The sequence below is a fragment of the Rhinopithecus bieti genome, unplaced genomic scaffold (assembly GCF_001698545.2).
Source record: "Rhinopithecus bieti isolate Rb0 unplaced genomic scaffold, ASM169854v2 scaffold_36869, whole genome shotgun sequence".
Classification (NCBI taxonomy): Eukaryota; Metazoa; Chordata; class Mammalia; order Primates; family Cercopithecidae; genus Rhinopithecus; species Rhinopithecus bieti.
This window is the reverse complement of record NW_016815448.1, coordinates 256,937-278,974: the sequence shown is the minus strand read 5'-3', so window position 1 is coordinate 278,974 and position 22,038 is coordinate 256,937. Positions and strand designations below refer to the sequence as shown.

The 22,038-nt window shown below is 50.5% G+C and overlaps 1 protein-coding gene across 2 annotated transcripts in view; it reads right to left on the bottom strand.

Annotated features, from left to right (window-relative positions):
• COL2A1 (collagen type II alpha 1 chain) overlaps positions 1-14,420 on the bottom strand; it is a 31,941-nt gene extending 17,521 nt beyond the window's left edge. Inside the window, exons 1-16 of one of the 2 annotated variants that reach the window (XM_017853152.1) lie at positions 14,155-14,420; positions 9,822-10,028; positions 8,316-8,332; positions 8,070-8,102; positions 7,933-7,965; positions 7,772-7,825; positions 7,507-7,608; positions 6,464-6,541; positions 5,790-5,834; positions 5,625-5,678; positions 5,171-5,224; positions 4,342-4,395; positions 3,912-3,965; positions 3,727-3,780; positions 3,376-3,420; positions 2,796-2,849 (exon numbers count right to left, since the gene is read on the bottom strand). In XM_017853152.1, coding sequence (XP_017708641.1) covers positions 2,796-2,849; positions 3,376-3,420; positions 3,727-3,780; positions 3,912-3,965; positions 4,342-4,395; positions 5,171-5,224; positions 5,625-5,678; positions 5,790-5,834; positions 6,464-6,541; positions 7,507-7,608; positions 7,772-7,825; positions 7,933-7,965; positions 8,070-8,102; positions 8,316-8,332; positions 9,822-10,028; positions 14,155-14,239 — 1,023 coding nt within the window. In that variant the 5' untranslated portion in view covers positions 14,240-14,420. The remainder of the gene's footprint in view (positions 1-2,795; positions 2,850-3,375; positions 3,421-3,726; positions 3,781-3,911; positions 3,966-4,341; positions 4,396-5,170; positions 5,225-5,624; positions 5,679-5,789; positions 5,835-6,463; positions 6,542-7,506; positions 7,609-7,771; positions 7,826-7,932; positions 7,966-8,069; positions 8,103-8,315; positions 8,333-9,821; positions 10,029-14,154) is intronic. The other variant, XM_017853153.1, reaches the window with a different exon arrangement.
• Between the last annotated feature and the right edge of the window lie 7,618 nt (positions 14,421-22,038).

Sequence of the window (22,038 nt, the reverse complement as noted above, 5' to 3'; positions counted from 1 at the left end):
CGCCCAGGCTGGAGTGCAGTGGCCGGATCTCAGCTCACTGCAAGCTCCGCCTCCCGGGTTCACGCCATTCTCCTGCCTCAGCCTCCCGAGTAGCTGGGACTACAGGCGCCCGCCAGGTCGCCCGGCTAGTTTTTTGTATTTTTAGTAGAGACGGGGTTTCACCATGTTAGCCAGGATGGTCTTGAACTCCTGACCTTGTGATCCGCCCGTCTTGGCCTCCCAAAGTGCTGGGATTACAGGCTTGAGCCACCGCGCCTGGCCCATTTCTTCTTTTCTTCAACTTCAGTTCAGACCCCAAACATCCCTAACTTCACAGCCAAGTGATCATTTAAAGACTGAGAACTGAGTGTAAGGAAAGGAAACAGCGAGACAACCACGTGGACTCAGTGCTTCCTGCCTTGAAGTGCTTTCAAGGCTTTGTAAACCTCTCTGGTTAAGACTTGGTTAAGGCCTCCTCTTGGTTGACTCCAGGTTGCCTCTTCCTCTGGCCCATCCCCAGACAACCTGCTCTTATGGAAAACAAAGATGCTCACAAGATGTCTCCCACTGGCTCCCTGATGGGGCAGGGCACCAGCCACAGTTCAAAGACTACATCTAAGCTCAAGCCCTAAGAGGCTTTGGCTTATAAAGCAAGGCAAGGTTGCCAGCTCCTTCTCTAGGACTGGACTTGGAGGGGGAGGGTTTTACTGCCAACTTTGTGGTGGCACCCCTCAAATGCTCTCTCAGGGTTCCTTAGGGCCCAGGGAACTCTTTACCCAAACTCTGGGGGCCACAGGCTGGGTGGAGCTGGGCCTAGGGCCTAACTGAGCAGGTCGGGGGGGACCTTTCCCTGCTGAGTCCTGCCTGCCAGTCTCTGCCTCTCCTTAGAAGCTAGAGAAGGATGCTTTAGGGGGAGCTCGTGTTTTAAATACAACTCAACTCTTCTTCCTGGCTGGGGTCCATTTCTCCTAAGGGAGACTCTCCAGATTGGCATTTAAGAGGAAAGCAAGAGAAGGCTTAGAAAAAATGTCAGCAGGAACATGAAGCTTCAGGATTGGCCACAGCCCCTCTGGGCTGGCCTGGCTGCTTCGGGAAACTGTTCCTTGGGAAGCTCTGGAGCACCCTCTCCTCAGAGGTCGGCCAGCAGGGAGGCCCAGGCTGGGCCTGAGCGAAAGGGAGCTGCCACGCTGCTCTGAGAGGCCAGAACTAGGCTGGCATCTGTCACCTCTCCCTGCAACAAGTCTGGAGAGAGGACACAGTCAGGCCCAAGGGAGGGCACATGACCACAGCAGGCAGACGCCAACCCAGCCCAGTCTCTGGGCCCGCCTTGACACTAGACCAGCACGCGGATCTCCGTGAGCCTGCCCCATGTCTGGGGCCTGCACACCCCGGACACTGCACAGCCCCCTTCTGGAAGTCAAGGCTGAGAAGGCCGCTGGGAGACCACAGAGTAGGGGCCTCACAGAGCAGACTCCAGAGAGGAGTCTGATGGGAGGGGAGAGGGAGGAGGAGCAAAGAAGGGCTCAAAGGCAATGTTGTCAATCTTCTAAGCCAAATCCTATACACGCTGCCAGCCTAACTACCATGGGGACAGGAACCAGCAAAGAGAACCAAGAAACAGAGCGGCTGTGCCCAGGAAGGAGGGAACAAGGACAAGGGATGGAGGTTGTCTTTAGCCCATGCAGACTAGGGCCACTGCAGCTCTGAGCCTCGCTAAAAGGCCACAAGCCAGCATCCTGCTAATCTGTAGAAACGGCAGTGTTTCTTGGCAGCCCCAGTGCTCTCTAATCCCCCTCACACAAAGTGACCCTGGGGCAAGGCACTTCAGCAGCTCTGGCTGACAAAGGGGGCGGGGGTCGAGGCTGCTGCTTATTTCACTGATCTGTCATTGAGGGAAACTTCTGCCAAACAAGACACATTAGCTGGAAAGCAGCACAACGGAGTGAAGCTGATTTATTTTGGCCAGCCCTGCAAGGACCTGTGAGGAGGGGCCTCAGAGCTTGGGTGGTGGGGGTATGAAATCAGCAGAAAGCATAATCTTTCTTAAACACGGCTTTCATCGCATCACTCGCCTGACCAAGCGCCTACAAGGACTCTCTATTGCTAAGGAATCAGAGCTAAACGCCTCCGTCTGGCACCCTGCACCCTCCCTCAGCTGCCAATCCCCTCACCCTTAATTTCCCACATTAACTAGAGGCCACCAGAGTCTGAGGCTGCAAGGCACCATTTATCTTAAGCTATTTCACTTTTCTGTGTCTCAGTTTTTTCATTTGTAAAATTGGGAGAAGAATAGAACCACCTCTCAGGATGTGGAGGAAGATGAGATGAGGTAAAACATATAGGGTATTAAACACAGGAAGTGCCTATGGAATGGTGGCCCCCGGTACTATAGCATAATATCACTCACAGCAGCAGCCAGCATAGAGCCCTGTGAGTTGATGCCCACTTTTCTAGGGCATCTGAGCAACCAGGAAGAACAGAGAGTAGCACCGTGGTACTAAAGCCAACTAAGTCTGTCTGTAAACTCCAACTGGATTGCCCAGGGAGTGGGTGGCGTCTGTTGAAGGGATTACCTGATAATCTGGATTGGTTAAGAGAATCCTGCTTTCACCCATCCACCCTCCCATTCCCATCCCTCCTCCTTCAACTGTGCAGACTCAGCCTGGGAATTTTTGATGGGCACACGCGGGGTGAATTCTTAAGGGATAACAACACTCCCTATGCTTCACAGGGTTGTTTCGAGGGTCAAGAGAAACAAACCTGTAAACTCTAAAGTGCTTGGCGAATGGTGGTGTTTGGCTTTGTCAATTACTCACCGCAGCACCAGCAGGGCCAGTCCGTCCTCTTTCACCAGGCAGGCCACGAGGACCCTGGAACACACACGAGGACAGCCTAAGCATGAGTTGGCTTCACTGTGCTCAGGGTGACCATTTCTACCTGTGGGCCCTTTGCAGATACCAGAGGAGAGGGAGGGTGCACACACCCAGGAAACCAAGGACCTCCTGATGGTGCTGGCTCCTTGACTAGCCAGGATGCCTCAGATCACACCCAACGGTTTTCTCCCCAGGCATAACACACAGATGTTCCTGTTGCTACCTATTGGGAACCTTTGTTACAAGCACACCTTGCTCCTTGCAGTAGATGAGCTTCACAAAATGTTGAGACTCAACAGAATTCTTTAAAATGGGAGCATCTTTAGTGTGTTAACATGGCTATCTTAAGGAAATATTGGTGAAATCTTGAACAAATCATCTATCTAATACATTTTGCTTTTTGCTCACAGTCAGATGAAATCTATAGCATTGAATATGAACTTTGCACAAAGGGAGCTCTTTGCAGCCATCTGATAGTCTGAAGAGTCTCTGATAAGCCTTCCTGGAGGGTGTCCATACTTACCATTGGGCCCGGAGATCCGTTCTCACCCGGGGAACCACTCTCACCCTGCAAAAATGATGCACAAGGTCAGTGTCTGAGACCCCATTCTTGGCCCCCAGAAAACTCCTAGGGAAGACACCAAAAGCCCTAGTCACCTCAGCCCGCATTGACACAAACTTCAGTCCTGTGAAGGACAATGCCCTGAGCTCTCCAGGTCTGCTGTTGGCCCATCAGGATGTAGGGCTGGTGTTCCCAGCCACTGCTGTTCTGAAGAGCTAGTTCCACTGAGCTCCACAGTGTCTCCCTGGCTAGGAAGAGGGACTCCTCAATGTCTCCCTCCTCCCCATCCCATTACACTTTCTGGCCTCTCACCTTCACACCAGGGGCACCCGCCTCTCCCTTAGCACCGTCCAGGCCTGGATAACCCTAGGGAATATGAGAAAATGTTCAATCACACTTCTGGGAAACTCAAGTTGGAAGAAATGCACGAGCCCCAAAGGGCTTTTCTCTCCCCGCAGGCATCTCTTCCTTCCAACCTCCTCACCCATGATACTTACTCTGTGACCTTTGACACCAGGAAGGCCTGGGGTTCCTGGAAAACCGCGAGCACCCTGCAATCCAAAGTGGAGGTGTTCAGAGCACAGAGTAAAATAACAGGGGGAAGCTGCCCTGGGTTGCAGGAGGGCCTCCAGCTCCCTTGGGCCACCAAGGCATTGTCTCCAATCCCCACACTTGGACAGCTCTTTCAGTAAAACCCAGACCACCCCTCCCCATACCCCCCATTTTATGCATAGTGGTATAAATAACAACTGCCCAGCCTCCCTCATGGGAGCCTGAGTGGAGATTACAAACATGGTCGTGATGAATATAGGGGCTACTGGTGTTCCATCTCAGAAGTCACCTCATTGAACTGGATGCACTGGGTTTAAGGCCACGGGGAGGGAGATGCTGGGAAAGACGCCTGAGGCTGGGAAAGATGGCATTTACCTGAGGACCAGGCGGACCTCTTTCACCAGCTTTTCCAGGTTTTCCAGCTTCGCCCTGAAGGGAGAGAGAGATACCCCAGCTTCCTCAGAGACGCAGTAGCATAGTGGGGGCACCCCAGAGGGCTTCCCTCCTTCCAGCCGTCCATGCCTTTGCCCACTGGCTCACTCATCTCCCTCAACTCCCTCAGACTCCACATGCCTGGATGCCTTTCATGGTTCACGATTTATTCTTTTGGACACATGCATAGCCCATGGGCAAGCTCCTCTGTCCTCACCAGCCTCCGACTTCCCCTGAGAGGCTTTTTCTCTCCTCTCCTGGGCTCTGCTGACTGGACGTGCTCTCCCTAACCTTGAGAGACTTTTACTGTCTAATGTTATTCGTAAAAATAGCCGAAGAGTGCCAACTCTTGTCTCTTCATTTCGTTTGCATCCTTTGTAGACATCCTGACTCAGGCTGCGCTTTTTCTAACTCATTTACAATTAAGATAATGCTGGGTTGTTAAACGCTTCTTTCTTTGTTTTTTCTTCTCTACATCTTTCTGCCTTGTGTTTTTTCTCTCTCTTCTCTCATTTCTCAATTTCCCTTCCTGGGGCTAATGATGTTTTAATTATTTCTCTTCCCCTTGGATCCAAAAGAGTCCCCAGGGAACTTGCCAGCACAGTCACAGTGGCCATATAGATAGGAGATGGCATCAGGGTTTGGGACAGCCCAGTCTTGCTCCTCAAGACATCTCCACCCTGGGTGCCTCTCTGTCACTCCCCCAGCACACACCTTCTCCAGGCCCTTTCAAAGGAGGCAGCTCCTCATTTGTCTACTCATGTATACTCACATCATCACCAGGCTTTCCAGGGGGACCAGGAGGACCACGGGGACCCATGGGACCCTACAAACAAAGGAAGAGAATTTAAGAGGTGGTTAGAGCAGGAAGACACCTGAGCAATGGACAAAACTTGGACATTGTAGTTTAGGAAGCCAGTTTTTCTATGAAGAAGAAAGATGGGAAGGTCAGAACAAAGGTGCAGAGACCAGAGTGGGACGCAGCAGCAGCACAGGCTGGGGTGACCCGGAAAGGGGGCTGGTAGGACAGAGTCCCTGGTGGTCCTTGCCACACTGGGCTGTCTGTCAGAGTTCCTCCACAGCTAGGAAGTGACATCTGAGTTTCCTTGGGGCCACCAACTGTGGGAAAGAGCTGGGCAGACCCTGGGAGGGACAGCAGCTGTGGTCCCAGTGGTCTATCATTAGAGGCTCCCCGGGAGAGAGGACAGGGCCGTGTCGGTACTCACAGAGACACCAGGTTCACCAGGTTCACCAGGATTGCCTTGAAATCCTTGAGGCCCCTAAAAAGTAAAATGAGGACACCAGGTGAACCCCTATAAACCACTAAAACATCATAGTGCTTGGGAATAATCTGTGACACCATGAAGGCGAAAAGACTTGCAGGTACTTACAGGAGCACCTGCAGGGCCTGGAGGTCCTCGAGGTCCCATGGGGCCCTGCATCAGAACAGAAAATGAGGGGTTTACTGCACATGCTTCACCAGTGGCCTCCAGTGTGCCATCTTCTCCTAGCCAACAGCCCAGACAAAGGACGAGAAGTTACTCTGTGGGCAAGGGGCCTAGAGTGGCTGCTCCCTCTCATTTCCCACTCCCCACGCAACACTCTATTTTTATTTATAGGCACCATTTGGACAGAAAAGCTGGCCTTGCTTTCTCCTGGACAGTAGCCATGTTTACTAAAGGCTGAGTTTCATTTAGCATGTGCCAAGTCAGAGCTGCGGGGCTGAGATTTCCTGCTGGAAGTCTGTGGATGCTGGAGAACAGTAGCTGCTGTCTGCATTCTTCAGTTCTCATTCCAAGAGCAATAGCAACTGGCCTTCTAACAGATCAGCCTATATGCATCTCTCCATCTTCATTCTTCTTAGTCACTCCAGCGCATCATTAAAAGTGGCATCCATTGCCATTAAAAACCAAATACTTTGGGCTAGCTGAATGGGAGGTTACATAACTATGGAGGAGAGCTGCTCTAAGCAATTATCTGTGAAGCAGAGGTTGTCAGACTCTCTGGCTCTGCTAAGGGCCACCTCCTGCCATTTTGGCTGCAAAGAACTAGTGTCTTTTCTTACCATTGGTCCTTGCATTACTCCCATCTGGGCGCCACCAGCCTTTTCATCAAATCCTCCAGCCATCTGGGCAGCAAAGTTCTGCAAAGAAACCCAACATTAGGAGGTTGAAAGGCACTAGGTCTTCCCTACTTGGCTGGGTAAGCTCTATCTGGATACAAAGAACTCTACTGAGATAAACTCTGATTGTTGGAGACTAACCTATCATTGATCGGAATTACCACTGATGCCTGGAAAGTACTTTTGGGAACGGATTATAAGGTGGCAAAATCTGGAAGGGAAAGTGTTATTTGGAGAAGTATCAGTTCCTCACATGTCATTTTATAAAATTATTTTTATGTTCTAAAATATGACAGATATTATTTAACATATACGGAGAAACATAACCAAACCTTCTAAGGGTGTTCTTTATTCTTTAAGACTTTAATGCCCAGCAAAAGACTAAAATCAACAGTCTTGGAATATTTCACCAAGAGATGTAGTAGGCATCTGTGAGCCCATTTAAGTTTAAGAATTTACAATACAGCAAACGTCAAAATAGCAAACCTGCAAAAACTAGGCAATCATATAATTTGCTGATTGGTTTGATTCCAAAATTGACTTTAGCCACACACCTTCACTCAGTGGAGTTCTTTCATGAGAGTGAATAGTTGCTTGGAATGTACTTGGCAAGGACCAAGAATAAACGTCTTCCAAGGACAGTGGTCACTCTTCTTCCAGGGAAATACAAGTGCCCAGTCATCCTTCCTCCTAACCCTTACACCCACCCCCCAGCATCAACCACATGGTACAGATGCCTGGAAGCCAGGTAACTGAAAACTTTCTTTACAGAATCCCAGTTAGTGAAAAAAAGCCAGCCCTTAGCACCACAGTCTCATGCCTAACATGTGACTCTACTAAATTATAGGCCTGAGGACAAAGCCCATGGACAGGCTATGTACACACTGCTGGCAGCCCTGGGAGCCAGCCAGGTAAGTGCAAGTAGCAATTTAAAAGCCACATTTCTGGAGGGACAGCCTGAAGGAATGGGAAGTAAGGATACTTACTCCACCAAGACCAGGGGGACCAGGGGGGCCAGGAGGACCAGGGGGGCCAGGATTTCCAGGGGTCCCAGGTTCTCCATCTCTGCCACGAGGTCCAGGGGCACCCTTGGCATAAAGAGAAAAAGGCATCAATGGGAAGCAGTGTTTCTCCAAGAGCCATCTGTCCCTGGGCTGCTGTTTAAGAGGTGACCAGGCTCTTAAACACATGGTAGGGCCTTGGGGGACCTGGGAAGTCCACCAGAGTCAAACAGCATTGCTTTTTACTCACTTTTTCACCTTTGTCTCCACGATCGCCTCTGGGTCCTTGTTCCCCTGCAGGTCCCTGAAGGTGAAGAACATAGTAAGACGACAGCAAGGCCAGGAACCTGCAGGTCAGTAACTCGCATGCAGTGAAGAAGGGACGGAGAAGGGGATTTCCCCCTTTCTTACCTGAGGCCCAGGAGGTCCTTTGGGTCCTACAATCTGTGAGAGAGAACCCCACAGGATGGTTAGTTAGAGGACAGCACAAGGAAATGACCCATTTCGAGCAGCAACTGGGACACCAGGTAAGAATACTTTGAACTTACATCCTTGATGTCTCCAGGTTCTCCTTTCTGTCCCTGAAACATGAAACATTCACAGGATTAAGCTGAGTAAGCCCACTAAGCCCCTAGTCTAAAAGCCTGCCAGCAGCCCCTGTGTTGAGGCGCCCTCTGAAACAGATATCTTCTGATGTCTAAAAAATCACAGACTGGATTAGCATAGCATTGCTTTTGAAGCAGGAAATATAAAGGCAAAAAAATATAAAAAAAGAAAAAGAAGAAAGCCCTTACCTTTGGTCCTGGTTGCCCTGCAAGGGGGAAAAAAAAATAAGAGAGAAGAAGAAGGTAAGAATCTTGAGATGGAAAAATACCAATTCTTGTCACTCAAACACTCATTAGATCAAACAAGTAAAAGGACACAACCAAGGAAGGTGGCAGCTTCCTGTGACTCCACTGAGCCCCTCTGTTGGGGTGTTAGGGCCACTGTGGCCCTGGGGTTGCTGAGGTCCCATGAGGAATGGAGGTGACCCAGACTTTGTTATTCAAAAAGCAGACAGCATGCAAAAGAAAGGAGCAAGGGCAGCACAAAAAGGCAAAGAAGAACTCAAGATCTAATCAGCCACGAGAAGGAAAGCACAGATTCAGTCTCTCTTCCCCCCACAGGGTAGGAAGCCCTTCCTGAACCCCAAGCCCTCCCAGAGGAAGAGTTAGGCACTTAGAAAGGTCTTACATTAGAGCTGCGTCTCCTTGAAGCAAGCACAAATAAAAACATAAAAACAGCAAGGCATATGAGTTATGAAGAGTATCGGAGCATCAGATCCTGTGCCATCCCCAGTCAATAACCCCTCCCTTACAGTAGCAGCAAAATAGTAAAGGCAAGCAACACTTCGCTCACATGGGCCTCTCAGAAAGGATCTGAGAATCTGTACATTAAGGAGCCAGTGTTGCTGAAGTGTTAAGGAAAGGCAGCTTCTCACTTCCCTTGCCACAGCCTTCTCTACTTCAGCAGGAAGGGGACAGCAAGAACTACCCAAAAAATCTAGACAAGTGTCCCCACTCACTCTGCAAGGAGATAGGATAGGACATCTGTATGAATGCTGGGAAGCACATATATCATCCACCAGCACTGGATCTAACTGGGAGTTTATAACCACCCACCACAGTGCAGACACATGGGGCTCTGTCTCCACCCGTCCCCACTAGAACTCCCAAAGCCTAGCCCTTCCCTCTGCTACTATTTTGCTTCTGAATTAGTGGTCAACTCCAAGAGAGGTAATAGCAGGTAGGAAACTACCACCAATGTTCCATAACTCAATGAGGGAGCCTGTCCCTACTGTCTCCCCACTAGCTGGCAGAGCTTTCTTCACACTGAAGACCACATACGTGGAAGTCTTCTAAGGAGAAGAGAAGATGTCAGTGGCAGAGGAGGAATTAATTCATGGATTGGCCAGACAGAGCATTTGATCTCCATAGTGGCTCTAGTAATTTGCAGAGATGATTGCAGAGATGATTTCAGAGAGGATTTTTTTTTGGTAGAATCACATCTGTCCTTCATGTGTCTTAGAAGCAAATGTTTTTGGAGATGTTGGGCAAAGAAGGACCCCTCTAGCATCTCAAACTCCCTTACTCAGTTTCAACCTGCAAGTGAGAAGTGGCCTTTCATTTCTACCCCAGCTGCCGGGTCCCATGGATAACTAGCCCCTCTGCTTTGCAGAGATGACCAGCATCTATGGGAGCATGTTTGCGGTGCTTGCAAGTAATTTATTTATGTTGAACAGGAAATAAATAAATTACAACCACTGGTAGTGGCGAGGTCAGTTGGGCAGATGGGGCAGCACTCTCCGAAGGGGATCTCAGGGCTGAGGCAGTCTTTCACGTCTTCACAGATTATGTCGTCGCAGAGGACAGTCCCAGTGTCACAGACACAGATCCGGCAGGGCTCCGGCTTCCACACATCCTTATCATTATACCTCTGCCCATCCTGCACACAGCTGCCAGCCTCCTCTGCACCAAGGGTGGGAAGGGAGAAGCAGAGAGCCAAGGGAAGGAGGGGTTGGGGAGCCAGAGAGAAAAAGAGAGAGGTTGCAGTCAACTTGACAGAATTCAAATGCTGAAGAATGTAGGCTGGGGCCACCTGGACATATAGAACTTAAAAATTATTTTCCTAAAACATCACTGAGTTTTCCATGTATTCAACAAATATTTATTATGCACCTTGCATCATGCTCTCTATTCACCAGTGAAAATCTTGACCCAGCAATGAAGGTGGGGGGTTACTGTACTATACTATTCTCTTTACCCACCTAATATGGGGGAGAACAGGTGATGAGGTGGGTGGGGGGAGTTGAAGGGTGAGCAGAAGGGAGGAGATGAGATATTCTGAATAGGAACTCTGGGACTATAAAAAGAAAGGAGACAGAAAAATGGTGAGACCTGCCTTACCCCAGCCCAGGATCAGAGAAGTCTTCTTTCTTCTGCCTTCCTCTGGGAATTATGGGTTTTGCTAAATACAACTGACAGCTAACATTCAGAGGGGATGTAGAAAATTCTGCCTACAAAAATTGGAATCTATAAGCAGCCAGGCTCCAAAAATAGATATATAAGCGAGGGGGGTGAAAAGATAAGCTATTAGACTTAGGATCTTGTCTCATTCTTTGAACCATATTAGAATTAGGACTAATTTGGGGTGGGGGTAGACCCATTCAAACGATACACGTGGGGCTTGGGCAGGCTATAAACTACTTAGGAGGCAAGGGGGCCAAAGCGCCCCCAGTGCTGACCTTCACCTGTAGCCCTGCTTGGAGATGCCCTGCCTCCATCTGAAAACAGCACCCCGATTTGGGGAGCAAGGGTCCTTGAATACCTGGCTAGGGCTAAGATTCGCCAGGCCAGGCCTGGCCTCCTCCAAGAATCCAGAGGAAGAATAGCCGGGACTAGTCCCCTCCACCAGCGCCCTGCCATCTGGAATTCATGCTGCAAATGAAACCTGTGCTGACAAGAGTGCTCCTTAGCAGCCAAGGACTGTAGAGCCCGCACCACGTGCTAGGGAGCGCCCAGCGCTGTTTTTCTCATCAAAATCCCCAAGGCAATGGCAGCAGCAGGAGATGAATAATAGGAAAGAGCCACAAACCCAGAGGGTGGAGAGAGAAACGAGACTGCCCACTCCTCTTTAAGGAGAGTGAAAATCTAAAGATAAACGTTCCTTTTTACTTTCCCACTAGGAGAAATCCGCTCAGCCTTTGGGCAAGATAATCACAGAAGGGTGAGAGATCCCAGGGAAAATACAGAAGTTGCTGGGACACACCCACCGTTAAAATAGCTGGAGCAGTAGAATGCAGGCGGTGAGGAAGGTGTGGGAGAGGAGGCGTCGGTTAATGCGCTCCAGCCCAGACTAAGGAAGAGCCCACCCACACCCATGAGGACCCAGCGAGGAGAGGGGGAAATGCTTGGAGAGGGGCCACTCCCCGTGCGGATCAGATTTCCCGGGGAAGGGCGGCCCGGGATGCGCGGGCGCAGGGGCGGGGCTAGGCTGCGCTGGGTGTAAGAGCCGCTGGGTGACTCTGTGGCTGCGGCTCTGGACACGGCTCGCTCACAGACATTGGCAGAGTGAAAAGTGGGATTAAATGACTGCCCCAGGAAGGAGCCAGCGCCGTAACCGGATCCCCTAGGTGTGGACGGAGGAGCCCAGCACCACCATAATTGCTGCTCCAAAACGGCTGCCGATAGCATCCCGGCGCGCCTGATCCGGTTCCCCTCATTACCGCAAGGCCGTATAAGTGATTCTTTGTGGCAAGCCAATTAAAAAGCTACCTCTTTCGGGGAACTGTTTTGCTTCACCGCCGCTCTGCGCAGGGCTGGAGCCGGGAGGTGGCGGCGGGCGGGCACAGGGGGGCATTGTGGGAGAGGGGGTCGGGCAGTACGAGAGAACCCACCGGACCTCGTCTCTCATGAATGGGGCTTTTCTCGAGCGCACACAGAGCCCGATTCACAGGTCTCCGCGAGGAACCAGTTTAAATAAATACGGGCAGCGTTTCAGCCCCATCTGGAAGCCATCGCTGCCAATCTCCCAACGCAAACAAGCCTCACAAAGGAGGATTGAGATCTCTCCCCTGAGCCAGGGGCACTGTCGGAGGCGAGGGCTCTGAAATGCAGATGAGGGTCAAAGACGCCGCCGCCAATAAGTTTCTCAAACTCGTGGAAAGATGGGGAGGAGGGGTGTGGCCGAGCTCTAGGTTTCTGACATTCCTGACGTCCATGCAGACTGCGCATTTCCCCACGTCACACCTAGGTGTCCGCTGACCCCAGGCGGAGGGGGTTACAAAGGTGGGATGCTCCAGGGCGCAAAATCAGCCTCTCGGATGCAGAATCACACTCCCTCTGGGAGGAGGAGGAGCGACTGGAAGGTGTGGGCCCGAGAAGCTGTGGAATTACTACCTCCCAGGAAAGATGCGGCGGTGAGAGAGCTCTACCACTTAAGCAAGCGACCCTAATACCGGATGGAGTATTTGAGAATTATTTTAAATTCTGGGTGATTTTAAATATTTTAAAGTCACCCAGCTAATTCCATTGCGAACTAAGGCAGGGGTCAGTCAAGAAGACATCTTTGTGTGCTTGCAAATTTAGTACAAAAATATAGTCAGTCTGAGTCCAGGCCACGTATAGTCACGCTGTATTCCTCAAACGCCCGGGAGCGCGCCTCCAGCTTAGCGCACTACCGGGTGACCCGGCCAGAGTCTCCTGCTCCCGGCTGATCGCAGCTGCGCCGCAGGCACCAGCCCTGCCCCCGCCGCGCTAATGAACGGAAAGCCCGCCTGAGCCCGCCGCCTTCCACGCTATCCCTGGAGACAGCCTGGTGGCAGGAGAGGGCCCACAGAGCCTCGAAGGCAGAGAACTTTGATTCCCCCTGCCGAAGAGTTTCCCTCTGCGATTGATTTACAATCTGTAACATACAAAGACAGGGCTGGAATCCCAGCCGTCGGAAACGTGCCCAAACACGTGGAAAAAGAAAAAATCCTCTCTACCTAATACACTTTCCAGGCTTCGTTTGTCCTGAATATAATCCCAGACAGTGGACCTTACCAAAGGAGGGGTAGAAAGAAAGGTGCAGTCCGAACAGCCTTTGGACCTGACTACAACAGCCATCTCTAACTATACCGGTTGAAATAGTTGTAGCAATCGTAACAATCGACCAGCCTGCCCCCCTTCACACACACACACACACACACACACACACACACACACACCACGCAGCCTGGCTAGGTGAGTTCCAGAATTTAGAAAAGTAACTCATTGTAGTACCTTGGGGCGGTGGGGAATGGGGTAAGACCGCGGGGAGGGGGGCGCTATTTTCGGGGGAATTTGAAAAGCACGGTCTGGTTGGAATGTTATCGTCTTTCAGATGGTCTCTCCTACTGGAAGTTTCTGTACCCTTTATCAGAAGACAGGCGCAGGCGGACGGAGGGAAGTCGAGATGAGCGCGAGGGCTGCACCTTGCTCCAGGGCCAGCTGGGTGGGGAGAGTACCCTAAAGAGGCGCTGAGGTCTCAGAGGGCCTCTCCGAAGCCGTTCTTTGTGGCCTGGGATTTCAGCCCACCAGTGTCAGAGTGTTAGTCCCCTTTGTCTAACTCTCCTTTGAGCCCACCAGCCACCAAGCCTTGAACAGGCTGTGAAGTCAACCCTTTGGCGTTTGCTTGCTCCCTCACTCGCGTTCTCTCTTTCCTACTTCTCCTAAGTTCGATGAGTTGAGATCTGTTTTTGCAGAACTCGAAGTGCTTCGAAGAGGCGAGCTGCGTGCATGTGCGCCTAATTATCAAAGCTGGTGGAAAAGAGCGCATTTATATCTGTGCGCAAACTTCTCCCAGCCAACACTTTGCAAGTTCAGTATTCTAGCGCAAAGTAAGGACTTGCAAATACTTGCAACCGCTATGGGCAGCGAGGACCCTGGGACAGAGTCCTTGACTCCCAGAACTCTGCTCGGTGAACTCCTGCGTGTCCCGTACCTAAGTCAGCGAGCTACGACCCTGGGAGCTGTTTTAGCCCGGAGCCGCGGGCTCCAGAGCTGGAGCGGGCCGGGGAGAAGGATGCTGAGGGACGCATAGAAGGCAGGCAGACAGGGGCAGGGGACAACTTACGGACATCCTGGCCCTGACACCGAAGGACAGCGGCTACGAGCAGCGTCAGCAGCACCAGCGTCTGGGGAGCCCCGAGGCGAATCATGGCTCACCGCGGGGCCTGGCTGAGCCGGGCCCGGGCGGAGCGCAGCGAGGCGGCAGGAGCACGGCACGGGTCCGGGTCTCTACCGCGCCCTCATGCAGGAGGCCCTTGGAGCAGGAGGAGGAAGCGGGAGACCCGGCAGCCCAGCAGCGCTCTGCGTCTTCTCCCCGCCGCGGCGCCCGTTATATGCGCCCGGCCCCTTTCGAGGCTGGAGAACTCGCCCAAACCGCGGGCCGCCCCCTGCCCCCCGCTGGGCTGTAACCTGAGCCCCCCGCCCTCGGAGCCCGCCTGGTCCCTGCCAGTGCCCGCACCTGCCCAAGCCGGACCCCCCTCTCTGCGAGTCCCGCTTCCCGCCCCCCACCCCTAGGGCGCCGAGTGGCCTGATCGGGCGGGGCGCAGAGATGGCCCCTGCCCCCCAAACCCGGGACTGCGGCGCTGCCCCCCTCTGACCACAGGCGGGAAGGGGGGCCTCCGGCCCCTCCCCTCGGAGTTCTGCCGGAGTTGGAGGGGAGGGGGGTGTTTGCAGAGGCGCAGGCCGAGAGCCCTAGACCAAGGACGGAAAAGACATGGGAGGGAGGAGGGAAAGTGGTAGAAAGGAGCAGCGAAGGGAGAAGGAGCAGCTGAGGGAAAAGGAGCACCGCGTCGGGCGTTTGGGAGTGGGGACAGGGAGGAACCCATAGAGTTACTGAGAGTCCTAAATCTTGGAGACAAGCTAGCTGAGCCAGGTCTGAAGGGCTGCCCCGACCTGTCTATTAGCGCTTTCCTGCAGTACCTGGTCCCCAGACTCCCACCTGGACGTTCACAGCGCCTGGCCTCCACCCCTCCCCCATCCAGCTCTGCGATGAAAGCCTCCTCTGGAGTCCAGGCCGAAGTTGGCCTGAGCCGACAGCCAGGAAAGGAGCTGGTGTGTTACTGCACAGAAGGAGACCTGTGTGAAGGTGTGGGGGGCAGGGGCAGGCCCTGGGAAGGGGACTGAAGGAGCCACAGAGGACGGAGGGAGCGGAGACTAAACGGTGCAAGCTGCCTGCTGTCGGGGGACTGTCTAGCTTCAGGCTCAGACGTGGTGTCTGCTCTTCCTGGCTAGGGTCCGGGAGTCCCCCGGGGAGTGGGCACTGCCGGCCGGGGTAGAGCAGCTTTGGCCAGAGACGGTTGGTCACTGCTGCGGCCCTGGCCAGGGATCGGGAGGCCGATCCAGCTGGCGAGTTCTGTGAGCCGGGGAGAAGCGCCAGAATTTCCCAGTCGGCCCCCTCGCCCTCCGCTTCCCGCCTCACCTCACCTTCCCCGGTGAGCGCCCTCTCTCACCTTATCCAAACTGCCTTCTCCCCAGGGCTTAGCTGGTCTCTTCTCTTGGTCTCCGGTGCCTCCTTTCATACCAGGGAGGAAACGTCCCCAAACAGACCTTCCTCTTGAGTGATATGGTCCCCCAAAGAACTTTAGGCAAAATGAAACTCAGAATTTGGGGTCTGACTTAACCAGAACTTTTGCCCTCCTGGGCAGTTTGGTTTCTCTGGAGCTTTCCCCCTAGAAGCTGAGAGCACTTGGAATAAGCTACTTCTGGGCCTTAGGTTTCCACCAGGGGTCATGCGACCCCATCCCTAGCCTATCAAGCTTTGACACTTGTCCTGGTAGAGGCTGGAGTTGCAAGTGCACTGGCTGGAAAGGGAAAGAACTCATTGTTGAAGGAAATACTTCCATGCTTTGTCCAGTCTGGATGGAGATGGGGAAGAATTCAACCACTGTTTCCAGCATCTCCCCTACCTTCCAGGGGCCTTACTTGTCTGAGTCTCCATGCTCCCATTCAGGGGCTTGCATTAAGCTCTGGGCTCTTCCTCAGGCCCAATCTCTGCTAGAAGAAAGCTGTTCTCTTGCTAGCAGTGCCTCATGTCCTCTTTGGGGCTCAGAGGGTCCTATACTCTCTACCTGGAAGATAGAATGACCAAATTCCACTCATTTATCAAGACCTCCTAGGTTAAAGCCCCTCTGAGAAGCCTTCTCTGATATCTCAAGAACACAACGTCTCCCTGCCTTTCTGAATCCCCCTGGCATTTATAGCCTAAGCTACATATGTTTTTGTGTAGTTTTAATTTTTTCCCCTTATATCCATTGGTCTTTATCTCATCAATGAGCCTGGAAGATGCTTGGGAACAAGAACTGTGCCTAGCACAATTCTAACACATAGGAGGAGTTAGGAAAGCCCCTGTGGACTAATAGTTTAGATACAGCTATAAAGGCATTTATACGACTGACTTCAAATACAAGTTGTCATAAAAATTCAACAGAAAAAAAAGAATTTGGGAGAAAACACTGAAGTATATGGAAAAAATCGAAGCCCAGTTCAGAATGATCTGGTTTAGTGAGCAGCAAAGTGGTACAGACTTTCGTTGCAAATTTGTTATTAATTTCATCCTCTAGCTCTGTGATTCATCTTTGCCAGTAGACTGTATCTATGTGTAAGAGCTTTGGATTCCTTCCAGCAATCATGGTCCATCTATGAATACAAGTTAAGTTCTCCACCCACTGTAGGAAAATTTCTTTTCACCAGCGGTGGGAATTGACATAAGAAAAATAAAATTTACAATTTAAATTGACAAGCCTAAATAAACTATGGAAATTATTTAAATTATAAAGCCAACTGAACACCAACATTAGTATTTTACCCATCTGTGACTCCAAACAACTAATTAAAAACCTCTCATTTGTGACTCAAACTGGAATTAGACCTATATGTAGCACACATATGCAAATCACTGATTTGGAAATTACTTGTCCAACAATCTCACTATCCAGACCATACCTAAGAAACTGAAAAGAAGGGGAACTAAACCACTAAATAGCCAGAATTGATGTTATGTAAAGCTATGCATTTTGTGCATAGTAGGGCCCTTCTTACTCCTTGTCTGTTAATTCATAGTTTAGGTATTATATTAACACGTAATGGCATCTGACCTCACCAATTAGATGCAGAAAACTAGAGGTAAGATAGGAGAGCAGCAATTGTTGATGAAGCACAATGAGAACAGCAAAAAGGGAGAATAAGGGAGGAAACAGAAAAGCAATATGAAGTTGACACAACAAATACAAAACATGGTAACCGAAGGTCAATGGGGTAGGGCCACTGCCCCTACAGTCATCAATGCTTCCAGGGAATATCCTGATCTACAGCATCTGCTGTAGTCCCTGTGATTCATAACTGAAATGTCCAATAAAATGCTAATTTAGGTTTAATGTGGTCTCTTTGAGGAGACAGGTAAATATGTATTCCATATTTTAGAAAGGTTGTAAATAAATGTTCATTCACTTAATGTGAAAAATCTTCTATCATGGCAGTGTCAGACCAATAAGGAAATGCTGCAGTTTCTAGAGCTGCTGAACTGAAGACAAAGAGCTTCTGATTTCCCCAGTTGGTAGGAAAAGCGCATCGACGGCTGAGTGTCGCACATGGTCAGCTTCACTCACTCACACCTTTAAGTACAGTATGGGTAACAGTAGGTAGAACAGTTAGAAATTAAACAAGTACAACAGGGTGCAGTGGCTCACACCTGTAATCCCAGAACTTTAGGATGCCAAAGCCAGAGGATCATTTGAGGTCGGGAGTTCGAGACCAGCATGGCCAATATGGTGAAACCCCATCTCTACAAAAATATGAAAATTAGCTGGGTGTGGTGGTGTGCATCTGTAGTCCCAGCTACTCAGGAGGCTGAGGCAAGAGAATCTCTTGTACCCGGGAGGCAGAGGTTGCAGTGAGTTGAGATTGTGCCATTGCACTCTAGCCTGGGCAACAGGCTAGAGACTTCATCTCAAAGCAAAAAAAAAAAAGAAAGAAAGAAAAAAAGAAATTAAACAGTCACAGTCAGTGTATCTACCCCAAGTCAGTCCAATTCAGAGAAACAGATGGATTAAATCAGCAATATTGTGTTGTACAGACAAAATAACCATTTCACTATTTTTCTGTCTTTTATGGAGGCATTAAATTTAGACTCAGGTTGACATAGCCTTATTGGGAAAGATATTTGTAGAGAGGCTGTAAAGAAAAGATCTCTTTCTCTTCCTCTGCACAAATCCCATTTAAAAATAGTGATAAAGTGAAGAAGGATTCACATTCCAAAGAGGTAAGCCCACCCCAAATATGGCAGGTGGTGAATGCACAGACTTCACACAGCAGCCGTGGTGGAGGGTAAGCCCAGCTTACTCAGTGACACTCAGCTTCTGTTGGTTGGGCTCAGTTCAGACAGCCTTTCAAGATGTGTTTATGTTTTCTTTTGGCATTTTTGGGGCAGAGTAACAGGATCAAGACTGTCCAGGATAGGGTTTTCCAGATTTATGGTGTACATTCCATTCCATAGGAACATAAATGTGTTACTATGCATTCTCAAATGCAAATAGCACTAAGAATCCCACCCGGTCTCCTCCATCCTGTCACAGTGCCATGCAAATTCAGCTTAGGACTCGTACTGAACACCTACTTCTGTATGAGATGGAGATACAGAGAGGATTTAGATACCACCTCTGCGCTGGGCGCGGTGGCTCAAGCCTGTAATCCCAGCACTTTGGGAGGCCGAGATGGGCAGATCATGAGGTCAGGAGAACGAGACTATCCTGGCTAACACGGTGAAACCCCTCTCTACTAAAAAATACAAAAAAAAAAAAAAAAAAACTAGCCAGGCGAGGTGGCGGGTGCCTGTAGTCCCAGCTACTCAGGAGTCTGAGGCAGGAGAATGGCGTAAACCCTGGAGGCAGAGCTTGCAGTGAGCTGAGATCCAGCCACTGCACTCCAGCCTGGGCGACAGAGCAAGACTCTGTCTCAAAAAAAAAAAAAAAAAAAAAAAAAAAAGATACCACCTCTGCATCCATAGGGAAAAGAGGAAAAAAATGATTGTACAAAATGCTGCAAAAAAGGTATCCCACTCTCCCCAACCCCTTAAAAAAAAAAGAATGAAACAGAAAGAAAGGAAAGAAAGAATGGCATTCTGGAAGCCATGAAGTAAGCTGTGGGGAGGTTTCCTAGGAGAAGTGTGTCTCCAAGCATGGGTGGGGGTTTGAAATTCAGAGAGGTACAGTGAGAGGGCAGGATGGCTCCCAAATGGAAGCAAAGAAGGGCAGATGCACCAGAAGACATGACAGTGGCCCCAGGACGGTGTGGAGCCATCTGCAGGGCCCTGGGAATAAGACATGGCAGTAAAGGGTGAAGGCAAGGCCAGACATGGAGGACTCCTTGAATGCCACTGAATCCGGCTCAGATCTGCCTTTCTTCTCATTTTCCCCTCTTCTTCTTACCTCCTACTAGTTAGACCTTTGTGGGAAAAGATAAAAGTGTCTGGGCTTTTAAAGGCTTACATTTTGAAGAAATGTCTGTATTTTATACAGAAATGATCTTCCCATTTCACTTTAAAAACAAAGACAACAAAACTCGTGCAAAATCTTGCATTTTCTTAAGGTGGGTAACTTTCTGCCTTTAAGGAGCATTTGTCTCTCTCATCGACTCTTGATGGTTCTGAGATAAAGGAAGAACACAAATGCTTAAATGCAGAGATGTTTGAGCACTTCCAGCAGAAGTTCCACATGAAGCAACTGGTTCTACGGTAAACCACAACCATTCCCAAGAGCCAGAGAGCATCTGTTCCAGGCACTTCTCAAGCAATGACACAACATGGTTCCAAGGGATACCCTTTGAGAGGTCAACAACCCACGAAACAGGTGGAACTCTCTCTCCCCATCTCTCTCCTTTCCTTGAACTCCTATTGCATTTGGGTACAACCAGTTCTGTAGAGTTATGCCTTTAGATAGTCATCGATCCATCTATCCATCCATCTATCCATCTATCCATCCATCCATCCATCCATCCATCCATCCATCCATCCATCCCTTCCTCCCTCAAACATGTGAAGAAATCCCATGTGAGTCTATTCACATGCCTCCTTGATAGCAGGGGCCATACCTTAACACACTTAACTTTTCCCCTCAAAGCCTGCTTGGCATAGTGCAGTCACATAGTAAATGTGGTCCATGGACCAGTGGCATCAGTCTACCCTGGAAGCTTTTTGGAAAAGCTGAACCTACCAAATCAGAGTTGGCTTTTACTAAACTCTTCAGATAACTCATATGTCCATGAAGGCTGGAGACGTGCTGGTCTAAATATTGGCCCATGGAAAGTTCCATGTGACCCTGGCTAACAGAGGCGTGTGGTCTGCATGCTCTGCACACATGACTGGGCTCAGGTGTGCACTGGAGGCAGACAAGGCAAGGAGGGGCCTGAGTTAAAGGTGGCAGAAAGGAGAAGTGAGTTTTAAGGAGAGGAATGGATGAAAGACCCTAAAGGAGGTGATGGATGCACAACTTTGTAAAGCCTGCTGCAGTCTTTTTTTAAAGCAGGTGGGGGGATCACTTTTCCTATGTCCTTTTTTCAAGTAGGAATTGGGCCCAGTGCAAGGAAGAGACTGACCCATGATTAGAACTAGAACCCTGGATTCCATGGAGACCGTGTTAGGGCAGAGCTGGCAGGGGAGTGGAGTTGGCCACCTAAGCCTCCTTCCCACAGTGGCCCCTTAGCACTGCCCCCCAGGGACCCGACTGATGAACTCCTCCTAGGTGGGAAAGGAAAGCGAGGAGCTAACTATGATGTCCCTAGGGCTAGTAGGGTGGGTGCCACCTCAGAGAAAGCCAGGCCCCTGCAAACCAAGTTTATCTTGCCCCAGTGCGGGGGGCAGGGTGCAGTGGGCCAGCCCTCTGGGAAGTCCCTGAAAAGCCCCAGGGAAGATGTGGTAAGTTTCTAGTGAGCTCCTTTGCCAAAAACAACCTTGAGAGGGAGCAGGACAGTGCATGCTGCCCTTCCCCATGAAGGCCGCTTGGCTGTCCCCACACCCAGCAGCTGTCCGGAGGCAGCCAGGACCCCACTGTGCTCTGCACTGCCCCAATCTCCACTCCAGTCTCCAGGCCAGCTCCTCAGCTGATCACCCACCCACTGCCCTTGACCCCCTCCCTCACAGAATCCTGGGCTCAAAACCTTGAAGTCCTGCTCGACTGTCTCCCCTCACTCCTGTCCCATTCCCCCTCTCATTCCTCAGCCAGCGTTTCTTCATCCTCTGTTTTGAGCACCAACTATGCACCAGCCACTTGCTAGGTGGTATGGAGGGACAAAAGAAAGCTCTATTAGACATGAATCCTGCACGCAAGGAGATGACTACCTCTCAGGGGATACACAAAAAGGCAAACTGTAAAGTAAACAAGTTATAATATATTGTGATGTTATGTGGCATTCTATGATGTGCTGTATCACAATACAATGTCATGGACAGAAGACCTCTGTTCTGCCCTTTCACTAAAAATAGCTCTTCCTGACAATGCCTTGGGTAGTGAAGGCAACTTGGTCACATCTGTCCCACAGTGTAACTAATCTTTAGGATCTGCAGAGACCTGCCTTCCTCCGCAAAGGTAACTGTACCTCCAATCGTGAGTTCCTTCTGGCAGTTTAACTGGGCTACCAGCAATGGTACCTCACTGGGCTACCTCACAATGGCTTTTGCTCCTTGCTTCATGGAGACGCCACTCTGGAATCCTTAGCCAGTGGTCTATGAGCTTCCTTCTCATGGGAGATAGGAGGAAAAAAATCCCACATGTGCCCCAGTTTCCTCCCATGCAAGCCTGCCAAGAGGCCCATCTTCATCTTAGAAGTGCTTAGAGCTGGGCACGGTGGCACACGCCTGCAATCCCAGCACTTTGGGAGGCCAAGGCAGGCGGATCACGAGGCCAGGAGATCGAGACCATGCTGGCTAACATGGTGAAACCCCACCTCTACTAAAATATAC